Source organism: Diceros bicornis, chromosome X (genome assembly GCF_020826845.1).
Source record: "Diceros bicornis minor isolate mBicDic1 chromosome X, mDicBic1.mat.cur, whole genome shotgun sequence".
In the NCBI taxonomy this organism is placed as follows: Eukaryota; Metazoa; Chordata; class Mammalia; order Perissodactyla; family Rhinocerotidae; genus Diceros; species Diceros bicornis.
In genome coordinates this window covers 64,916,047-64,934,782 of record NC_080781.1, presented here as the reverse complement: position 1 = coordinate 64,934,782, position 18,736 = coordinate 64,916,047, and the positions used below count along the sequence as shown (strand labels likewise).

Genomic DNA, 18,736 nt, shown 5'->3' with positions numbered 1-18,736 from the left:
ATTAAGAACATGAAAATTAAAGGGGAAAAATATCTCAGCTATGCCCAAACTCACCATTTAAAAGCACATTTAAACAGAACACAACAAAGTTTTCAAACAGATACTGAAGTGTGAAGTGATGTCCATATTTTCCCGTCTAGAACCCATAAGCAACGAGCCATCACAATGAACAATTAGCTCTAGTTGTTCATTGAAGAAAGTAGATATTTAGCCTGAAACAGCACATCCCCCTCCAACAGCAGACAGCAGCCTGTGCATCTGGAGGGTAGACGTTTTGTCACCATAAAGAGAATCTCTGCCAGGAGGGATGCAGCATGGGTGGAGCTGGCAGCAGATGGGTTGAATTAAAGAGGGTGGGGGTTAGGAGGGGGAGTTCTGTAAATTTCTCAAGAACAAGGTCTAGCTCTTACATATATCTGTATGCCTGGTGCCTGGCCCGGCGCCAGGCACTATGGGACTGCCTATACTGTTGTGCAAGTTGTATTTCTACAAGGGCATCCTGCCAAGGAGTCTCAAGTTGGGGACAAAATTCAGCCAAGCCCAGTGCCCTGTCTGACTACACATGGAGGAAGGGGCATCTTCATTTAATTATTATGCCCAGAGAGGATGACTTTTTAAAACTGGTCCACCCAGAGGATGCTCTGTTTTTTAATAGTTATGACCAGAACAAGTGACTTTTCCAAAGTGCTATGCTCAGAGAATGTGCCTTTGTCTAAAGGTTCCACCCAAAGGGGTGGGTTTTCCTCACTGGTCCCTCCAGAGGCACACTTTTTGCCATCCCTCTACCTGGAGGGGACACACCTATTTGCCAAATATGCTAGCAGCTCCCACTGGCATCTAACAGGAGTTCAATACATGTTTACTGGAATGGAGAAAGTCCCCACCTTCACTGTCTCTTCCCTCTCCCTCACCACCCCCTCCTCATGTGCATCAGATGGTTTTGAAACTATAGGAACAAAATGTAAAACCTCCGTGCAAGTCAATAACATTTGTTTCCTAAATCTACCACTTTCATTAACTTGGAATTATGGGAAAAAAGCTTTCACTGTGCTGTTTCACAATGGGGAGTAAACTTATGTAACTCGTTATTCCAAGAGGTAATACAGGCTAGAAATCGGAACACAGTGAGACAGCTATCCAGAATCCTCAAGACATGAGTCTCTCTTAACAGCAACGTTTCCTGGGAGCTGGACTCTTCCCCACTTTTTAGTACTGAATCTTTTCTTTAATTTTCACCGTTTTAAGTAGAACTCATCCTGAAAGCACACTTCTCAGTCTTCTTAAACTGATTCCTCTAAAGATGCTGCTGCCTCTTCTTGGTGCCTTGCTTGTCATCCTCGGCATCAGTTATTGTTCAGGAGGCAAACTATAGGGGTGCCTTTAGCATCTCTCTCCTCTGATCACAGCGGGGAGGGGAATACTAAAAGTGCCCCCATAGTTTTCCCCTCTCCCTTGTCCCTTTTGTCCCAGCATTTCTCAGGGGCTGCTGATAGGGTCATCTAAGTGAATGTCTCAAGACCCCAAAATAGCCACAGGAGAGGCTCTGAACTGGAAGTCAGTGCAGCCACTGACCCCGAAGATGCCACTGAAACAGTCCTCTTCCTTTACCTGGCAGCTGTTGGCCTAGTTCCACATTCCGAAAATCTATTTCTATTGGGATCATGAAAGGGAAAAAAAATAAGATAAATACTTTTTCTTCTAAATTGCATTTGTTGAAGTTGATATAGGTTTAAAAATGCTAAACACATCTATATAGTTGTTCTCACTATTATGCACTATTATTAACACAATAATCTACCTGCATGAGATGGTGTGCCACGTCAGAGAAAGTGAGAAAGCAGGAGTCCAATCTAGATGCTGATTCAGAGGCAACCATTTCAACTTCTATTTGTGATTTCTGGCACAGCCTAATTTGGAACACTAAATATTACAAAGTGGAAGTTTCTTTCTTCCTCCCTGCACTCCAACAACCCTGTGCATAGTGGAATCTTTATATTCTCTTGCAAAGAGAAGTAAGTTGAGGTTGACCTGATGTAGGGATTCAACCCAGGAATGTCATGTGTGATATTAAGTGGCTATAACATAAGAAAATAAAAATATTGTTCTTGTTTAAAATGTTAGTGGTTTTTGATGACATGCTATAACCAAAAAATGTAAAATAAAAGATGCTTTACCTTAACATATATTTGTTCTTTTTGTTAATAAAATAAAAATGGCTTCCTTTTTCTAATTTCCTTTGTCCTCTTATAAAGTTAAAAAGTATATTATCTAACTTGGTATTATTACTATTTATAATTAATTCATCTGTGATATCATTTTTTGGTCATTTACTTTAATCTAAGCCTACACTGTAGTTTATGCTCATTATCCACAAATATATTATAATTTTTCAAGGATTATGTGGTCAAATAAATTTGGGAAACTTTGGACTGGTCTCTTCCAGCTTTAACCACCTATACTGTAACAGTGGTTCTCAACCCAGGCTACACACTAGAATCACCGGGGGCATCTTTTAAAAATCCTGGTTCCTGGGCCTTATCCCCTAGAAATTCTAGTTTTATTGGGGTTGGGTGGGGACACAGCATTAGTAACTTTTTTAAGGTCTCTGAGTAATTCAGATTTGCAGCCACGGTCGATATTTTTGGCTGTAACTAAAAAACGAAAAATGCAATCAGACAAGCAGTGTGAAGGATTCTACCCAGAGAGATGACTGAATTGCCTGGTGGTTTAGGTATGTTGTAGACACTACCAAGTGTGCCCATGACCTTGAGGCTGCCTGGTTGTGAGATCAGGGCTTACTCGCTCCATACCCATGCTGGTAAGAGTTAGGCCTGTTGGACCCTTAGGCAAATTGCCAAATACATCCCTCAAACAACCTTAGGCCCCATAAGTTTTGTGAGAAGAAGGTGTTTCTTCACACATAAACCAAGCTGGGTCTGTAAAACTGGTGAGCCAAACCAGGAGCCATGTGGACATCCCTAGGAAATAGGTAAACAGAGCCAGCAGAACACTTGGACAAGAGCTCTGCCCAAAGGCAGGGGACGCTGCCTAGCTGTGTGGCCTGTATCCGTCGTCTGCTGCTTCATTAAAGCCCCTCCTTGGCATCCCAGCCTGACAGGTCCTGTGGTCAGCCAGCACCACATATTCTCTGTGACAATAAACATCTCATAGCTGCCAGGACTCTCGGTGGTGCCTCGGCTTCAGTTCCAAAGAATGTTTTCCCCCTCCGTTGGCGTGGTGAGGCAGTGAACAGATGTCAGTGGGGGAGAATGAAGGGAGGAGTCAAAGGAAAGGAAAATCCTCGGGTTGAGAGAGATGTGCTGACAGCCTCAAAAGCTAGATGCTGCTCCTCCATGGGCACACAGGCATTCTTTATATATTCTGGAAAAGGATAGAATGGCTGCAGTTGGGAGCTGTCTAGGAAACATTCTTATTATAATTTCATCTTGACAGTACCCTCATCCAGGGATTTCAAAAGGCTTCATGGAATTTCATCTTCTTAGTTAGTATTTAGTGACTGTGTGCGTGATCATGATGTGTGCACCAGGCATTTTACATACATTATTTTGGATCCTCACAACAACCCTCTGATCTGGGTAGCATTAACTCCCTCTTACAGATGAGAGACTGTGGCTCAGAGACACCAGAGTCAGCTAATAAGCGCTGGGCAAGTGAGACTTAAACCCATAGCTTCTGCTTCCAAATCTCAAGATTCTCCTCCTTAACTTGTCATTCATTGGGTGTTTTCTATTTATTAAAAGTAATACATGTTCATTTAGGAAATTTAAAAAATACAAAAAAGTATAAGAAAAAAAGAACAATCACTGCCATAATCCCATAAAGATAACCTTTCTTATCTTTGTTATCATTGTGATCACTCTGAGATAACCATTGTTAACATTTTGGTACATACCCCTCCAGTTTCTTTTTTATATGTGTGTGATTTTGGATAATATTGTACATGCAATTTTATAGCCTGGTTTCTCACTTAGCATTATTTTGTGCGCTTCCACGTTTCCTTACATATTTGTTTCAAGCAGGATTTTTCTTAGCTGTATAGTATTCTATCATATAGACCTGTCAAAATTTATATAACCATGCCTCTATTATTGAATGTTTAAGTTATTTTCATTTTTTGATTAAGATAAATAACCAAAAGATGCAGTGAGTATCCTCGAACATTTTTCCCACAATATCTGATTATTCATTTAGCATAAGGTCCTGGAAGTGAAATGCCTGGGTCAAGGGGGATAAGAATGTATAAGAACACTGCCAGAATTGCTAACACCTGGGATACATGGTCTCCTGCAAGAGCAGAGCGAGCCCGAGTCCTGTTGATGAAGGAGACCTCATATCCCTCAGGGCCTGCTAGTTGGGGAGGATAATACGAGTTTGGCTATTTTGCAGAAACTGGGAATCAGACTGTAAATTGCCAAGCAGTTAATTACACTGTTCTCAGAAGCAAATGATTTCAGTTAAAATAAAAACAGCTGAATCTTTTTTAAACTCATCTCCTCTTTGAGTCCATTTTCCAAAGAAAGAGATATTTTTCTGATTTTCCTCTAGATGAATTACAAAACATTCTTTAGAATCTATGCTATTTAGAAAGAAAAACTAAAATAAAAGATACAGTCAAACCTCAAATGTCTCCACTCACAAAAAAGCAGGGACATGAATAATATATTTAGCTTTGGAGTGCAACTGGATACACACAGCCGGGGCATCAGGCAGGTAGACACTTGCTTTCTCTCCCTTTCTTTCTCACTGTGGCTTGGAGCCACTCCTGGCCTGGACTTCTTAGGGGGGCCCAGGACCTGGCTCTGCAAAGCAGGGAGAGGCCAAGGTCGCCCAGGTCTCATCTGCCCAAGGATAATGAAAACTTGAATGTAGATCAAGAAAATCTTCCACAGGCTACTTCCTGAGCCAGGAATTCCCTCCCCCTCCTTCTTCAACTGGCCAGCTCCATATCATCCTTTAGAACTTAGACAGCACATCCTCCTGGAAGCTTTTCCAAGCCTCCAGGCTGAGTCAAGTGCACCTCATCTGCCTTCCCTTGACTCCCAGGCTTGCCTCCACAGCAGTAAGATGATTCAATATTCTCCCCGTTGGACTGTCAGCTGCATTCTAGCTTGGCTATATATCCCCAGAAATTAGCACAGGGCTGGGCCCAGAGTCAGGTGCTCAATAAATGAGTGATGGCTGGAAAGAAGGGAGGACTTGAACTTAATAAGTATTTATTAAATGCCTATTAGGTGCCAAGCACTATATTAGGGGTTGGATATCAGCAGTAAAAACAGATAAAGATCTTGGCCCTCAAGGTGTTTATGTTCTATTGAGCAGCTTAAATTTTAGAAAGAGAGGGAGGGAGGGAAGGCGGGGAGGAGGGAGGGACAGAGAGCTGTCCAATTGTTCACACCTCCCAAGTTAAAAGACTGTTGCCTAGTGGTCTTGTGCACAATCAGACCCACTGCCTCACACACAAAGCACCTTGTTGTAAGCCTACTTGTGCCAACACTTAGTCAACACACCTCCTGTTTGTGGCATTATTAATGTAGCCTTGTCCTATAAGATATTGCCATCCTGTGCACTCTAACTTGAAAACTTCAGTGAGGGCTTGTCTGAGTGAAATCATGGAATTCTGTGGAGCAGGGAAGAGCTGATAGCTTGAACCAGGAAGGTTATTAGGCCAGTGGTTCCCAACTGAGGGTAGAAGACTCTAGAAGGCCATGGAGTTATCACAAGAAGTCCCTGAGTTTGCAGATCCGCCAAGCATTGTCCATCTACTGAATAAGCACTACTCTGCCTATATGTGAAGATAAGGTTATCAATGTTAAATCTACAAATTCATGTAAAAGCATTGCTGAATTCACAGTACCATTCTGTTATTGTTTGGTTTTTATTTTTGTTTCTGCCATAGGGGATTCTAAAAGTCCAAATTCCCTCCTTGGACTCCAAACCAGACTGAACGGAAAATCCTCTGGGGTGTGAACTGGGATCTTGGTTCTTGTTGTCAGCTCTCCCCCATCTAGAGAAGGAGAAGACCTGATACCCAGGTACCATGTGCCAATGTGGTGGGAAGCAAAGTGTCCCCTACCCCTGCACACTAGGAGCTCTTTGAAGGGAGAAACTGGGTCTTATTTACCTCTGGGTCTCTAGCATCCAGTATAAGGGGGTGGAGGGAAGGAGATGGGGTCCAGGCAAAGCTGTGCCTTCTCTTTAAGGCTAGAAAGCAATGATTTGAGTAAAAGGTGATTTGAGGAGCTCAGAAAGGGTATATAGAGCAGCAAAGCTAGTAAGCCTGTTAAGCTACTTAAGCTTTGAAAAATAATGAATTCATACTTTGGAAATGTGTATGCTAAATACATTTTTGGCAAAAATTTTTACTTTCTCATTCCCCTTGGTTTTTAATAAAAGCGCCTTTGGAAATGCCAACCAGGCTCTGCTATAGTAACAAAAAATAGTATGGATGTGGGTGTGTGTGATGAGTGTCTACAATTGGATTAAAAGCTATAAGGGAGAATATCAGGAATAAAGATGACAGAAGGATTATGAGTGAAAGACCCCAATGGAAAGGTGACCTTCAGAGGACAGTGCCAGGGTCACCAGCCCAGCCACCCTTTCCCACCTGAAGATTCTTTTTTCCAAAGCTATTTCTCACTCAAAGCTTAGAGACTATGTTTTGTATTAAAAAGGGAACCTGGTGCCTCACATTTATTCTCTACATAATGCAAGGTTTACCTCCTTCCTCCTCTCTACCTCCAGCTCACCCCCTAAGTCCCAACTGCAGAAACCATAGAGGGCCTGTTCTTTAGAGCATCCCTCAGTTCCCAAAGGTAGCAGGAGTCATTCCTCATCTTGGACAAGTTCCAGCTAGAAAAAATGCCAGGGCAGTGACTCTCAGTGAACAACTGACTTTGAACTTAGCATCACTGCAGAGGACAGAGCACTGACTTGGACGTCAGAAGGCCTGGCTTCCAGAACAAGGCTTCCTGCCACTGACCTGCTGTGTGACCCAGCCACTGCCACATTCTCCAATAGGTAGATTAAGTACACGCTTAGGCCACCAATAACAGGAGAACAAAAGAGAGAATGAAAAAATCTAAGAAGAAGTCATTTTAATTACAACATACATGTGGAGCTCTGAGTAATTTCAAAAAATAGCATTTTATTTGAAGGTTTAGTATTGCTTTCATTTGGAATTACATATGGAGAGGGAGAGGCACTGTACTCTTTTCAGCATTTAGGGCTATTGAAGGTCTTGATCCAGCTGGGTGCCTTTGGACAAGTCCCTTCCCTTTTCTGGGCGTCAGTAGTCAAGTGTTATGATGCCCATAATGGTTAATGACCAAATTTTTGGTGCCACATAGTATAAACCGACTCTACCCAAGCCAGAGAAGTACAGGGACAGATGATGCAAATTCACCACTTTCCTCCTAACACCTAATCTACTTCGTAAGGGTAAAAGTTGAGCCCAAGAGCCATAACTTGAATCTTCTCCTATTACTCTACTATTCCGTCATCCTGACGTTTTTATCACTTTAGCTGTTCAAGTGTCTAAAAAGGGAGAAGATTAAATTTTGTGTTTCTGAAGTGGAGGAAATTCTAGTGGACATTTTGGTGTCCAAATTTCCAGGGACGATGTTTTCAACACATGGAAATACCGTGAAGCAGACCAAGAATTTCATGGTATTTAAAAGAAAATGGGCTTGCTCCCCCTCTCCATTCTGTCAAGCCAGTGTCCCAAGGGTCTCTGGGGATGATAGGTAGGACAGAGACAAAGTGAGCCTGACAGAGTGCCTGTTCCAAGTCCACAAAGTTCCCCCTGTTCCATCTGACTCAAGCAAGCCATATCCCTCCTCAGTAGCAATGATGGTCACATTCAGGGTCTACAACAGTTCATCTAATGGTAAACTGGTTGCAGTCTAGAGGTGCTGTTTTCATTTTTTCATCTCCGTATAGATTTGCAACAGTCTCCCCTCACACTGGCATTATGATTTAAACATAAATAAACCAGCTGTTCTTTCTGATTTGAAGCCAGAGTTGCCACAAAGTTGGAAAATCAAGAGGCAGGAATTTTACATAAAGATGAAGAGGGAGTTTCTACCATCCACCCAACTGGCTGTGTTCAAACCAAAATAATTGCAAGAAGAAATATAGCATTTTCCTCACAGCAAGTTCCCAGGCTAGTGTAACATGATAGCTCCCCAGTGTTATTAAACATACCTAGAGATGTCTAGTGCTTCAGTGACTTCCTTGCTTGCACAGGAGATATTATACCCCTAGGCCAATGGCCTGATTGCTTTTGTAATTATTATCAAAGTACCTACAACATTAAATAGATCTCCAAGGGAGGAATCGGAAAGCTTGGGTTGACTCAGCATATGGCGGCAGGCATGGAGCTATTTCCCACTGGCTTTGACCATGCCATTTTTGAGATGAAGAGCACAGAGTACAAGACACAAATGCAATAAAACAGGTCACATTCAAAGCCAGATGCAAGGAAAAACTCAAGTTATAAGCAGGGCCATGCCAACAGTGTGGCAACAGCCACAGATCCACAACCAGAGGAGCCTGGTGCAGTCCTGTAGCACACCCTCTCCTTCCAATCCTTATCCCCCACCCCATACCAGTTACAAGAGCTTCTGAGGCAGTCTCAAAAGGATTCAAGTTACCAAAGAACAGCCTTCAGTGGAGGAGAGGGTGTTGCCAGTCCCACCCTTGTAACCTTGAAGATGGTGGGGGCATGACCCCTGATTTGTAGATGAGGACCCTGGACTCCTTTAGCATCAACTTTCTCCTCCTCTCTCCTTCTTCTCCTCCTCCCCCTATCCTCCACCTGATGCCTCCCAGGGCCCCAGCCCAGCCTGTAGTCTGATCTCCGCAAGCCTGAAGGCTGTGTGCCAGTCTGACGTGCTGTTACTCAGTCTGTTACTCAGTTCATAGATGGCAGCCAAGCTGTCCCTGCAGGGAGGCTACAAGCTGCTGGCCTGTCAGGTGTCATTCACTCTGGCCATGTTGCTTCCAAACCTTCCTCCCTTCTTCCCAGGTCTTTCCTGTCCCCATGGTCAAAGAAAGAGCTAGAGGAAGAATTTGGGGGAAATCCAGCCAGATGGAGGATATATAGGGTAAAATGCTGACTGGGAGCACTGACCACCAGCAAAATGGTCAGTAAAAGAGTAGGAGTGCTAGGAGGAAAAGGCACAGGGAAAAAAATGGCAAGACCTGACAGTGGTAAAAAGAAAAAAAGGCTATTTATTGGGGGTCAAAATATAATATACAGCCTGTTGAACATCTTTTTGAAGCTTATGCCCAAGCGACAAGGGGGTAGCCAGATGGCACACTGATTATGCTCCCCAACTCTCTTTGCATTTGGCACTTATGCTCAGACCATTGCAGAGAAGGCCCAATTTAAGTGCTACGCAATCAAAACACCTGAAGAGAAAAGTGTGCAGTGGGAATCCCAAGGGGAGTCTAGGGTAGGGCATTAGATCAGAAAATGAAAAGCCAGGCCTTTTTGCCAAATTAAGGTAGCTGTGTTCCATTTATGCAGCAGGGCCCTCAGTGCCTCTGAGCCGAGAGACATGTAACATCCTCAAAGGCAAGTGACCACACCAAAGATAAGAGATGGCCACTCTCCCAGCTTTTGCAAACTTCAAAGAAGTCAAACCAATGCAATTTATCCTAAGAATCGCTCCCTTCCTTTAATAGACATCCATTGCATAAAGCCATCTTTTTCTAATCCAGCAGATCACTGGAAAGGGTTAGGTCCCAAGGCAACTTGGTGATGCTGTGCCTTCCCTCACGTGGAAAGGGATCTCCAGTGGACAGAAAAATACAAGTTGGAAAAGCAGAGCCTCCTCCCTGTCCTTAACTTACCCTGCTGACCCCAGTAGGTGGCTCTCTGCAAACTGTGTGCGGATTTTGAAAACTACTCCCTAAGCTGACTGATCAAATTTCTCCTAGGCTCATCCTTGGTAGTCAGTGGGACCCCAGCAAAAAAAAAAAAATCAACAATGACCTTCTTACCCTCTTTGTTAACTGAGAACTAACCAGACCTAAGGCTCCAGCTTTCCTGGTCACCTGCCATGCAGAGATTCCTGGTTCCATGTCTACATTCATCTGGCAGTCATCTGTGTTTCCCACCTTCCTTTTCCCACAGGATCCAGTTCATTTTTCTCTACCAGTGACCTCCACCATCTACCTCAGAGGTCAGAGACCTTTTTGAAGAGGGGTGCCAGGGCCTCTGACTCTTGTCCAACTGGAAGGGGTGGTGGTGAGCTGGGGTCTGCAATGGAGAGGGGCTGACCCAGGCAATTCTTTCCCAAGGCAGTTAGAGCCTTGTGCTCAAAAGTGAGCCAGTAGCCATCTTCTGCCTCCATCTGACACTTTCCAGCCACACTGCTCCTTCTCTCCCCTAACTTTCTGGTGGTGCCAATTGGCCCTGGTACCCCGCATGCCCTAGCTTTGGTCAGCATTTCCAGCACATTCAGTCTCCTTGCTTTCAGCAAAAGTCCCACATTGTAAGAGATCACTGCATTTCCATGGAGAGGGGATTCCCCATTCAAAGTGTTGGGGTCCAAAATAGTAAAGGACCCGAGGGCTAGCATTGCCCTCCTACTCTCTCACGGGTCCTGCGTGCTCAGCCAGGGCACCACTGGCTTTCTTGGTCATGGCTGATCCCTAAAGGAATCACGAAACTAATGACAGCTGCTTTAACTGGTACTCTCGAGCAAATCTGTGCAGCAGGACCCTAGGGGTAAGGGGTCAGCGAAGCCAGGGCAGTCTCTCTTTCCCCGCACGCCCCTCTGGCCACTCCTGGTGCAGCGGCCCGAACTTGCGGGGAGAAGCAGGAGACAGGGCGCTCAGACACTCCTCTCAGTGCGAGTCGCGATCACATTCCAGCGCGAAGCTGCACAGGTTTAAAGCCAGTAGGCACCGCCGCCAGGCTCCTGCGACCGCGTAGGTGGCCGGCAGCTCGGGCGCGCTTTCCGAAGTGGCCGAGCTCCTAGACTGGAGCAATGACGCCAGCGGCGCGGCCATTTGGTTCCCGACGCCGCGAAGATGGGAACGCCTCGGGCCTGGGGGCGGCGCCGAAACTGTCCCGGACCCAGTGGCTCCCAGGGATCCTGTGAGTCCCCCCATTTTCCACCCCAAGATCCCCAGGAGGCGGCCGCCAATTCCGCGGCAGGGAGCCCCGAGGTCACAGGGCCACTCAGGACGGTGCGGCCGGGTCCAGGAGCAGGAAGTTCCAGCGGGAGAGCGGCGGGTGGGAGGAAGGGAAACGAGAACCCCTCACTCCCGGAGGGGAGTGGAGAAGAGGGGGGGGGGAGGATGGCAGAGGGGGTGGTCGCAGAGCCGGACGCCAACTGGCGCCCCCAGAGGCTGGGTAGACGCGGGGCGCGAGCCTCCCCGGCGCGGTTTACCTAGCTCTTCCTCGTCATCCTCCGGACCGAGCAGCCGGCAGGGAAGGCGGCGGCGGAGGCGAACGGTGCGCCGGAACAAGCTGTCGGTGCGGCGCCCCAGGGCCAGCAGGTGCCCCTCGAGGTCCTCGAGCAGAGCCAGCGAGTGGCCACAGAGGTCGGCGAGCTGCCGGAGCAGGCTGAGCGCGGCCAGGTGGCTTAGGTCGCGGAGCTCAGTCAGCGGCTGCGGCGGGTTGTGCGGGCACAGGCGCTGGGGCACTACCGTGTGCCTGTAGAACGGCATCCCGGGCGCGGGTGCCGGGGACCAGCCTGAAAGCGCGGCCGGCTCGCCTAGAGCGGCGTCCCCAGCCCGAACGCCCCTGAACGGCGGCCCCAGCTCCGGGTGTAGCAGGCCCCTGGGCGCGGGCCGGCGAGCGGGCGGGCGCCTGAAGACGCCGGGCGGGTGGGCGGGCTGACGGGTTCCCAGCCTGGAGCGCCGGCTCCCTCCGGGGCTGCACACTCGCCGGAGCCACCAGTGCCTCTGACTCTGGTTCGCTGAGCTCCTCCTCCTCCTCCTCCCCCCCGCCTTTCTCCACCTCCTCTTCCCTCCCTCTGCTACTTCGGGATCTCCCACACACCTTTTTTTTTTTTCTTTTTGCGGTCAGAGATTCGCAGATAAACGCTTGATCCTGGAGAGGAGGGAAAGGGAAGTAGGAGTGAAAAGAGAGAGCTGGAGCGTGAAAGAAGGAATGTCTGCGTGAGTGGGGTGTGTGTGTGGTATTCGGTACCGTATGCGTGCCAGCGTCGTCCTGCGGAGCTCGAGTCCCAGTACTGATAAAGTTTTCTGTCTTGTTTTTCTTAAACTTTTTCTTCATAAATAATAAAAATTAAAGCGCATCCGCGCCAACACCAGCGAGTAACCAGCTGAGACTGAGCAAATAGTTTGACTTCATTCATCTAACTTGCCTTCCCCAAACATCTACTCGGTGCCACGCACGGGTTAGACTAGGCTGTGAGTACAGCCGTCTAGCGCCCAGGAACTTGGAAACGAGGGGGAAAGAACCAAATATCTTACTCGACTGCTCAGGAGGGCAGTGTCTCTGGGGAGTGCCACAGTGCCTGGACTGCTGTAAAGGCTCTGGAATGAATGAATGAAAACAAATCCATTCTCTGGAGCAAAAGATTCAGTTCGGATAGAAGGACATTGCTCCATACTTTATGCAAAAAGAGAGCCTAGAGCCACCTCCTCCTGGCGGGGCCTGCCGGCTGAGCTGGGCTCCATCTCTGGCTGCACTGGGCTCCAGGGATGCCCACTGAGGAGGTGGTACAGCAGCTGGGATGTGCTTTCAGCACTGGTAAACCCTGTGGTCGCGTCCTGATTTCTTTCCATTCTAGAAGGTAGAAGAGAGGGGGACACTGGCGTCCTCAGAAAACCAGAGTGCCTGAGTGTATATCCCTGTGCACTTGGAGAGTTTACACTTGGAACACTTATTTTCAACACACTGAGCTCCCATCTGATTCTCCTCTAACCCACTTCTTTGACTTTGGTGTGGTTCCATTTCTTCTTTCTGGTAATTCTCTTCTCATCTTTCCTCCTAGAATGTTCCAATCCTTATAATCCCTTATAATCTATTAGTAAAACACCTTGAACAGAGTACATGTGTCTGCACTAATGATCCTGAGTGTGGCCTGTTATCATTTCTTCCTTTAGAGAACTGTCCTTTAAGCAATTCAAGAAGGTTCTACAACTGGTTAAGAGTAATCTGATGATCCTTTTTAGTAAATAGCTGTCTCTTGTTCAGTAAATTGGAACATGGATACTAGAAAAGTTGGGTTCTAATTAAAATAATAAACAAATGGGCAAAAGACAACCCATTTTCTGATCTGTAAAATCCAGTTGCGGAATGAGGACCTGAAATTCTCTATTTGGCAAACTCAACCCTGAGCCAAGAGAGTGACTCGCAGGAAGTAGAGACTTGGCTGGACTCTTGAGGGATACTTTTCCTTGACCTATGGGCTGTTTAGACTGATCTCTGTTTGGGAGAAAAAGAAATGAGGTACGAGCAGATTGAAGGAGACTGTGTGGGCAGAGCTTTGCTGCCTGAGGGCAGCAGGCCTAGATTGGCCTAATGTCTGATCTGCCGTCACTACTCCGATTCCTGAAGCTGATGAATCTTTCAGGGCTCTATAATAACAAGCTCAACTCCAAGCAAATCAGGATTGGCCCCGCGCCCTTCCCCCCCAGCCGACTCCACTCACTCCAGCCTCTTCAATGTGCTGGCCCTGGCTTTCGTCAAGGAAACATCAAGGACTTGCAATGGGGCCACCTCAGAACAGAGCCCCTCCTCCCTTCCCAGGACCAGAGCAGAACTGCATGTGCTGTGGAAGACGTCAAGGGAATATAAGTTTTCACCTTCCTTCTTATGTCCAGTCTCTTCTCAACAGGAAAGGTGAGACCTTGAGTGAAAGGCAGGCCTGGATGTAGAGAGACTCTGGGGAAGAAGCACAGGGGCCTGGCTCTGGTCTTTCGAGGGAGAGTTGGGGTTCTAGAAGTGCCATACTCCAGCCAAGCTATCTGGTGAGGCTAAAGTGAAGGGTTCTGTCCTGTGCTCCCACGTCACCCTCCAGCACAGCATCTACACAATCATCTTTGTTTAATAGTAATAATATTGTCTCACTAGACTGTTAGCTCCATGATGGGGGGGAACCAGGTCTGCCTTGCACACTGCTGTATGCCCAGTGCCAAACCCAGCGACTGGCACGCAGCAGGTACTCAGAAAACGTATGTTGATGAATGAATGAATGAAGCTTAATTATAGGCAGACCCTGATTTGAAGAGCCTTACTAACGGATTTAACCTGGCCTACGAGTCAATAGAGAGTCACTGTGGATTCTGGAGCAGAACACTGGCTGATGCAAGGAAGGAGATGCTTGAGAACTTTTCATCTGGAAGCAGTGGGAAGAGGCAAATGTGGAGGGCAAGGCTGCTATGCCCTACCTGCGCCCACATCTCCAGGGTCAAGTAGCCAGAAAGTGCTCCATGAATTAAACATTTGCTTTGATTTGCCTATAAACCTTCGTACTACACATTCAGGAGAGAGAGGGAAGGTGCAAAGGAGAGAAAGGAGAGGCCCTTAACAACTAAGCTAGACCTGAAAATACTGAGTGCTTCCCACCCACTCACCAACTCCCAGACTCCAGGGCTGTAGCAGTTCATCTGTCACTGTGCTCAGAATTGCAATCTGAGCCTAAGCTGGGCCCACCTGTGGAATCAGATATGGGTCTGGCCTGGAAGTGGAGACTAAGAAAGAGTGGCCAGAGAGTTGGAAGGGAAACAGGAGAGTTGACCACTCATGAACAGCAAGGCCCCTGCTTTCCTTCCCACCTCCTGTCCTGCCTAACTGCTGCTAAGAACCTAGAATTTCAATAAAAACTGAATTTGAAAGAATAAATAAGTAACATAGGATATGCCATTTATCTTCCTCCAAGCTGGCAATTTGCACAGCTGCAAAATGAAAATTTATGAGCAAACCTCATGCTACCTACCCGGCTTCCCAGTACAGCCCTCAGTCTCATTTCAGGATGAGAAACAAGAAAGCTGCCCCCATGTTGCTACCTCTCAAATATACCCAAATAGTAGCATCTTGGCAGCTAGGCAACAATACCAGTTTTCTCCTTGACATTCCTCCATAGTCAATCAATTGTTCTAAGTTGTAAGAATATACATTCCACCCCACACCCTCTTGCCATGAGACTCAATAAAGAGGCTTTCCTTATGAATGAAAAAAATATATAGCCAGTAGGGGGATGAAAAGGCTGCTCCTCAATCCCAACTCTAACATTCTGTCATTCCCTGGTTCTAAGTGTCTGTACCAAGAGAAATTAACAAGAATTGGCAAATACTAGGCTGACTTTTTAAAAACGTCATTTACTCTTTTTGGTATTAATGCTTGGCTCTGCAGTTAAGAACCCAAGTAAACTATCTCTCCTTAGGCCCAAAGAAAGTAGCCCAAAGAAAGCCAACTAGCGGCTCTTGGCTTTCCAATCAGAATAGAGCCCAGGATTCAATCAACAATGCAAACAAAACTCATGCTAATCAATGCCATACTCTGAAAAGAGTGGGAGCAGAGCAGTGCTACCAGATTTGAGAGGAGAGTGCATTTCTGTCCTTGAGGTAGCGAGGCTTATGAGTGGGGAGGGGTGCTCCCCAGAGCTGGGCCTCCAGGGGTGGACTGGAAACTTACACAGCTATCAATCACCTTCCAGGGCAATAGGTGTGTAAGCCGAAGATGGCTCAAGGTCCTAAAATAAATTCCTTTCAGCCCAGACTCAATGCTTCACACCGGCGCAGGGCAAACCTTTCAAGAATTCCATGAGGAAATAAATCTTTATTTCAAAAATAAACTTTGATGTTGTTTGAACTTTGGCCCTGACTCTGAGTCCAGGCTGAAACTGCGAGAAAAGACTTGGCAATAGTTTGAAAGAAACTACGGGAGATTTCAGCAGAATGTGAACAGATTCTTTTTCAGTCCCCCATCCTCATGTCATATGTGGATTCCTCCCTCACCACCAGTCTCCTATCCCCCACCCCTCCATCATGTTTCCCTCACTTACTTTCTACCTTATTAGGATGAGACTATAATTAGGAACATTCAAATGTTGTTGCATTCAATGGGTAATTTTATTTTAATATGCTTGCTTTACTCAAGAGAAATTATATTGGGCAACTCCCTGACTATCCTACTTTTGACCTAACAACCACCACCCCTCCCCTGTAAACTCCTATATCCCCACAAAATCCTAAAGCAGTAAGTAAAAGTCCTTAATCTCCCCAGGAAGGGCTATGTCCACCACATGACGACATGTCTTCTATGTGTTTGATGTTAAGGCTGGATTAGGTAATAACCATGTCCATCTCTCTACATTAAATTAGGAGTTGTTATACAGGTCAGGGCCTTGAATTAATTAGGGAAAAATACTGAACCTCAATAGCTAACATTTCAGCTTTATCAAGCACTCAAGTATAGTTAGACATGTGGTCAGCCTTCCCTCTGTAGTAGGAAGTTATGCAGCACAGCGTAGTGGTAACAGCCAAACACAGGCTTTGAAGATCCACTGATCTAAGTTCAAATCCCCAGCTCCATTGCTGGCTGTGTGTCTTGGGCAAGTTACTTAGACTCTCTGTGCCTCAGTTTCCTCATCTATAAAATGGACAAGGCCAATATTCAATTGAGGTGATGACAATGGCTGTACTGATTGTCCATAGGTGTCCATTCTGATTGATCAGGGCCTACGCCATACTGATTGTTAAATATTTTTGAATATCACCCTAAAAATGGGGATAACACTTACCTTGTAGGATTGTTTTGAGGAGAACATGAGTAATGTACGTAAAGTGCTTAGCACTGTGCTTGGCACATAAAGACACTCAAGCAATGTTATTAGCAGTATAGACAATAGTTTCCTGATTACAAAAAGGAAGGGACTTTTTTCTCCAATTATTTTATTGAGGTCATATTGGTTTATAACATTATGTGGTTTCAGGTGTACATTATTATATATCAGTTTTTATATAGACTACATTGTGCTCACCACCAACAGTCTAATTTTTATCCATCACCATATATATGTGCCACTTTACCCCTTTCACCCACTCCCCAGCCCTCTTCCCCTCTGGTAACCAGTAATCTGTTCTCTTTATCCACGTGTTTGACATCTTCCATATATGAGTGATATCATATGGCGTTTGTCTTTCTCTATCTGGCTTATTTTGCTTAAAATAGTGCCCTCAAGGTCCATCCACGTTGTTGCAAATGGCACGATTTTGTCTTTTTCGTGGCTGAGTAGTATTCCATTATATATATATAACATATCTTCTTTATCCATTCATCAGTTGATGGGTACTTGGGTTGCTTCCACATCTTTGCTATTGTGAATAACGCTGCAACGAACATAGGGATGCATAGATCTCTGTTGGTTTAATGTTCTTTGGATAAACACCCAGTAGGGGGTTGCTAGATTGTATGGTATTTCTATTTTTAATTTTTTGAGGAATCTCCATACTTCTTTCCATAGTGGCTGCACCAGTTTGCATTCCCACCAGCAGTGTATGAGTGTTCCCTTTTCTCCACATCCTCTCCAACATTTGTTCTTTTTTGTCTTGGTAATTATAGCCATTGTGACAGGTTAAGGTGGTATCTCATTGTAGTTTTTGATTTGCATTTCCCTAATAATTAGTGATGTTGAGCATCTCTTCATGTACCCATTGGCCATCTGTATATCTTCTTTGGAAAAATGTCTGTTCATATTCTTGGCCCATTTTTTGATCAGGTTGTTTGTTTTTTGTTGTTGAGTTGTAGGAGTTCTTTATATATTTTGGCAATTAACCCCTTCTCAGATATGTGATTTGCGAATATTTTCTCACAGTTGGTGGTTTGTCCTTTCATTTTGCTCATGGTTTCCTTTGCCTTGAAGAAGCTTTTTAGTCTTATGTAGTCCCAATTGTTTATTTTATTTTGTTTCCCTTGCCTGAGTAGACATGTATTTGAAAATATGCTGCTAAGACCAATGTCAAAGGATGTGCTGCCTATATTTTCTTCAAGGAGTTTTAAGGTTTCGGTTCTTACATTCAAGTCTTTAATCCATTTTGAGTTAATTTTTGTCTACTTTCATTCTTTTGCATGTGGCTGTCCAGTTTTCCCAGCACCACTTATTGAAGAGATTTTCCTTTCTCCATTGTATGTTCTTAGCTCCTTTGTCGAAGATTAGTTGTCCATAGATGTGTGGTTTTATTTCTGGGTTTTCAATTCTGTTCTGTTGATCTGTGTATCTGTTTTGATTACTGTAGCTTCATAGTATTTTTTGAAGTCAGGGATTGTAATGCCTACAGCTTTGTTCTTTTTTCTCAGGATTGCTTTGGCTATTCGGAGTCTTTTGTTGTTCCATATAAATTTTAGGATTCTTTGTTCTATTTCTGCTTAGAATGTCACTGGGATTCTGATTGGGATTGCATTGAATCTGTAGGTTGCTTTAGGTAACATGGACATTTTAACTATGTTTATTCTTCCAATCCATGAGCGTGGTTTATCTGTTCATTTCTTTATGTTTTCTTCAATTTCTTTCAATAATGTCTTATAGTTTTCAGTGTATAGGTCTTACACCTCCTTGGTTAAATTTATTCCAAGATATTTTATTCTCTTTGTTGCGATTGTAAATGGGATTGTATTCCTGACTTCTCTTTCTGCTAGTTTGTTATTAGAGTATAGAAATGCAACTGATTTTTGTAAGTTGATTTTGTACCCTGCAACTTTGCTATAGTTGTTGATTAATTCTAATAG

General features: G+C 45.2%; 1 protein-coding gene across 1 annotated transcript in view; it reads right to left on the bottom strand.

Annotated features, from left to right (window-relative positions):
• The window catches only part of LOC131400287 (NHS-like protein 2), a 190,030-nt gene extending 173,332 nt beyond the window's left edge, over nt 1–16,698 (bottom strand). Inside the window, exons 1-2 of the mRNA XM_058535079.1 lie at nt 16,694–16,698; nt 11,424–11,845 (exon numbers count right to left, since the gene is read on the bottom strand). Coding sequence (XP_058391062.1) covers nt 11,424–11,845; nt 16,694–16,698 — 427 coding nt within the window. The remainder of the gene's footprint in view (nt 1–11,423; nt 11,846–16,693) is intronic.
• Between the last annotated feature and the right edge of the window lie 2,038 nt (nt 16,699–18,736).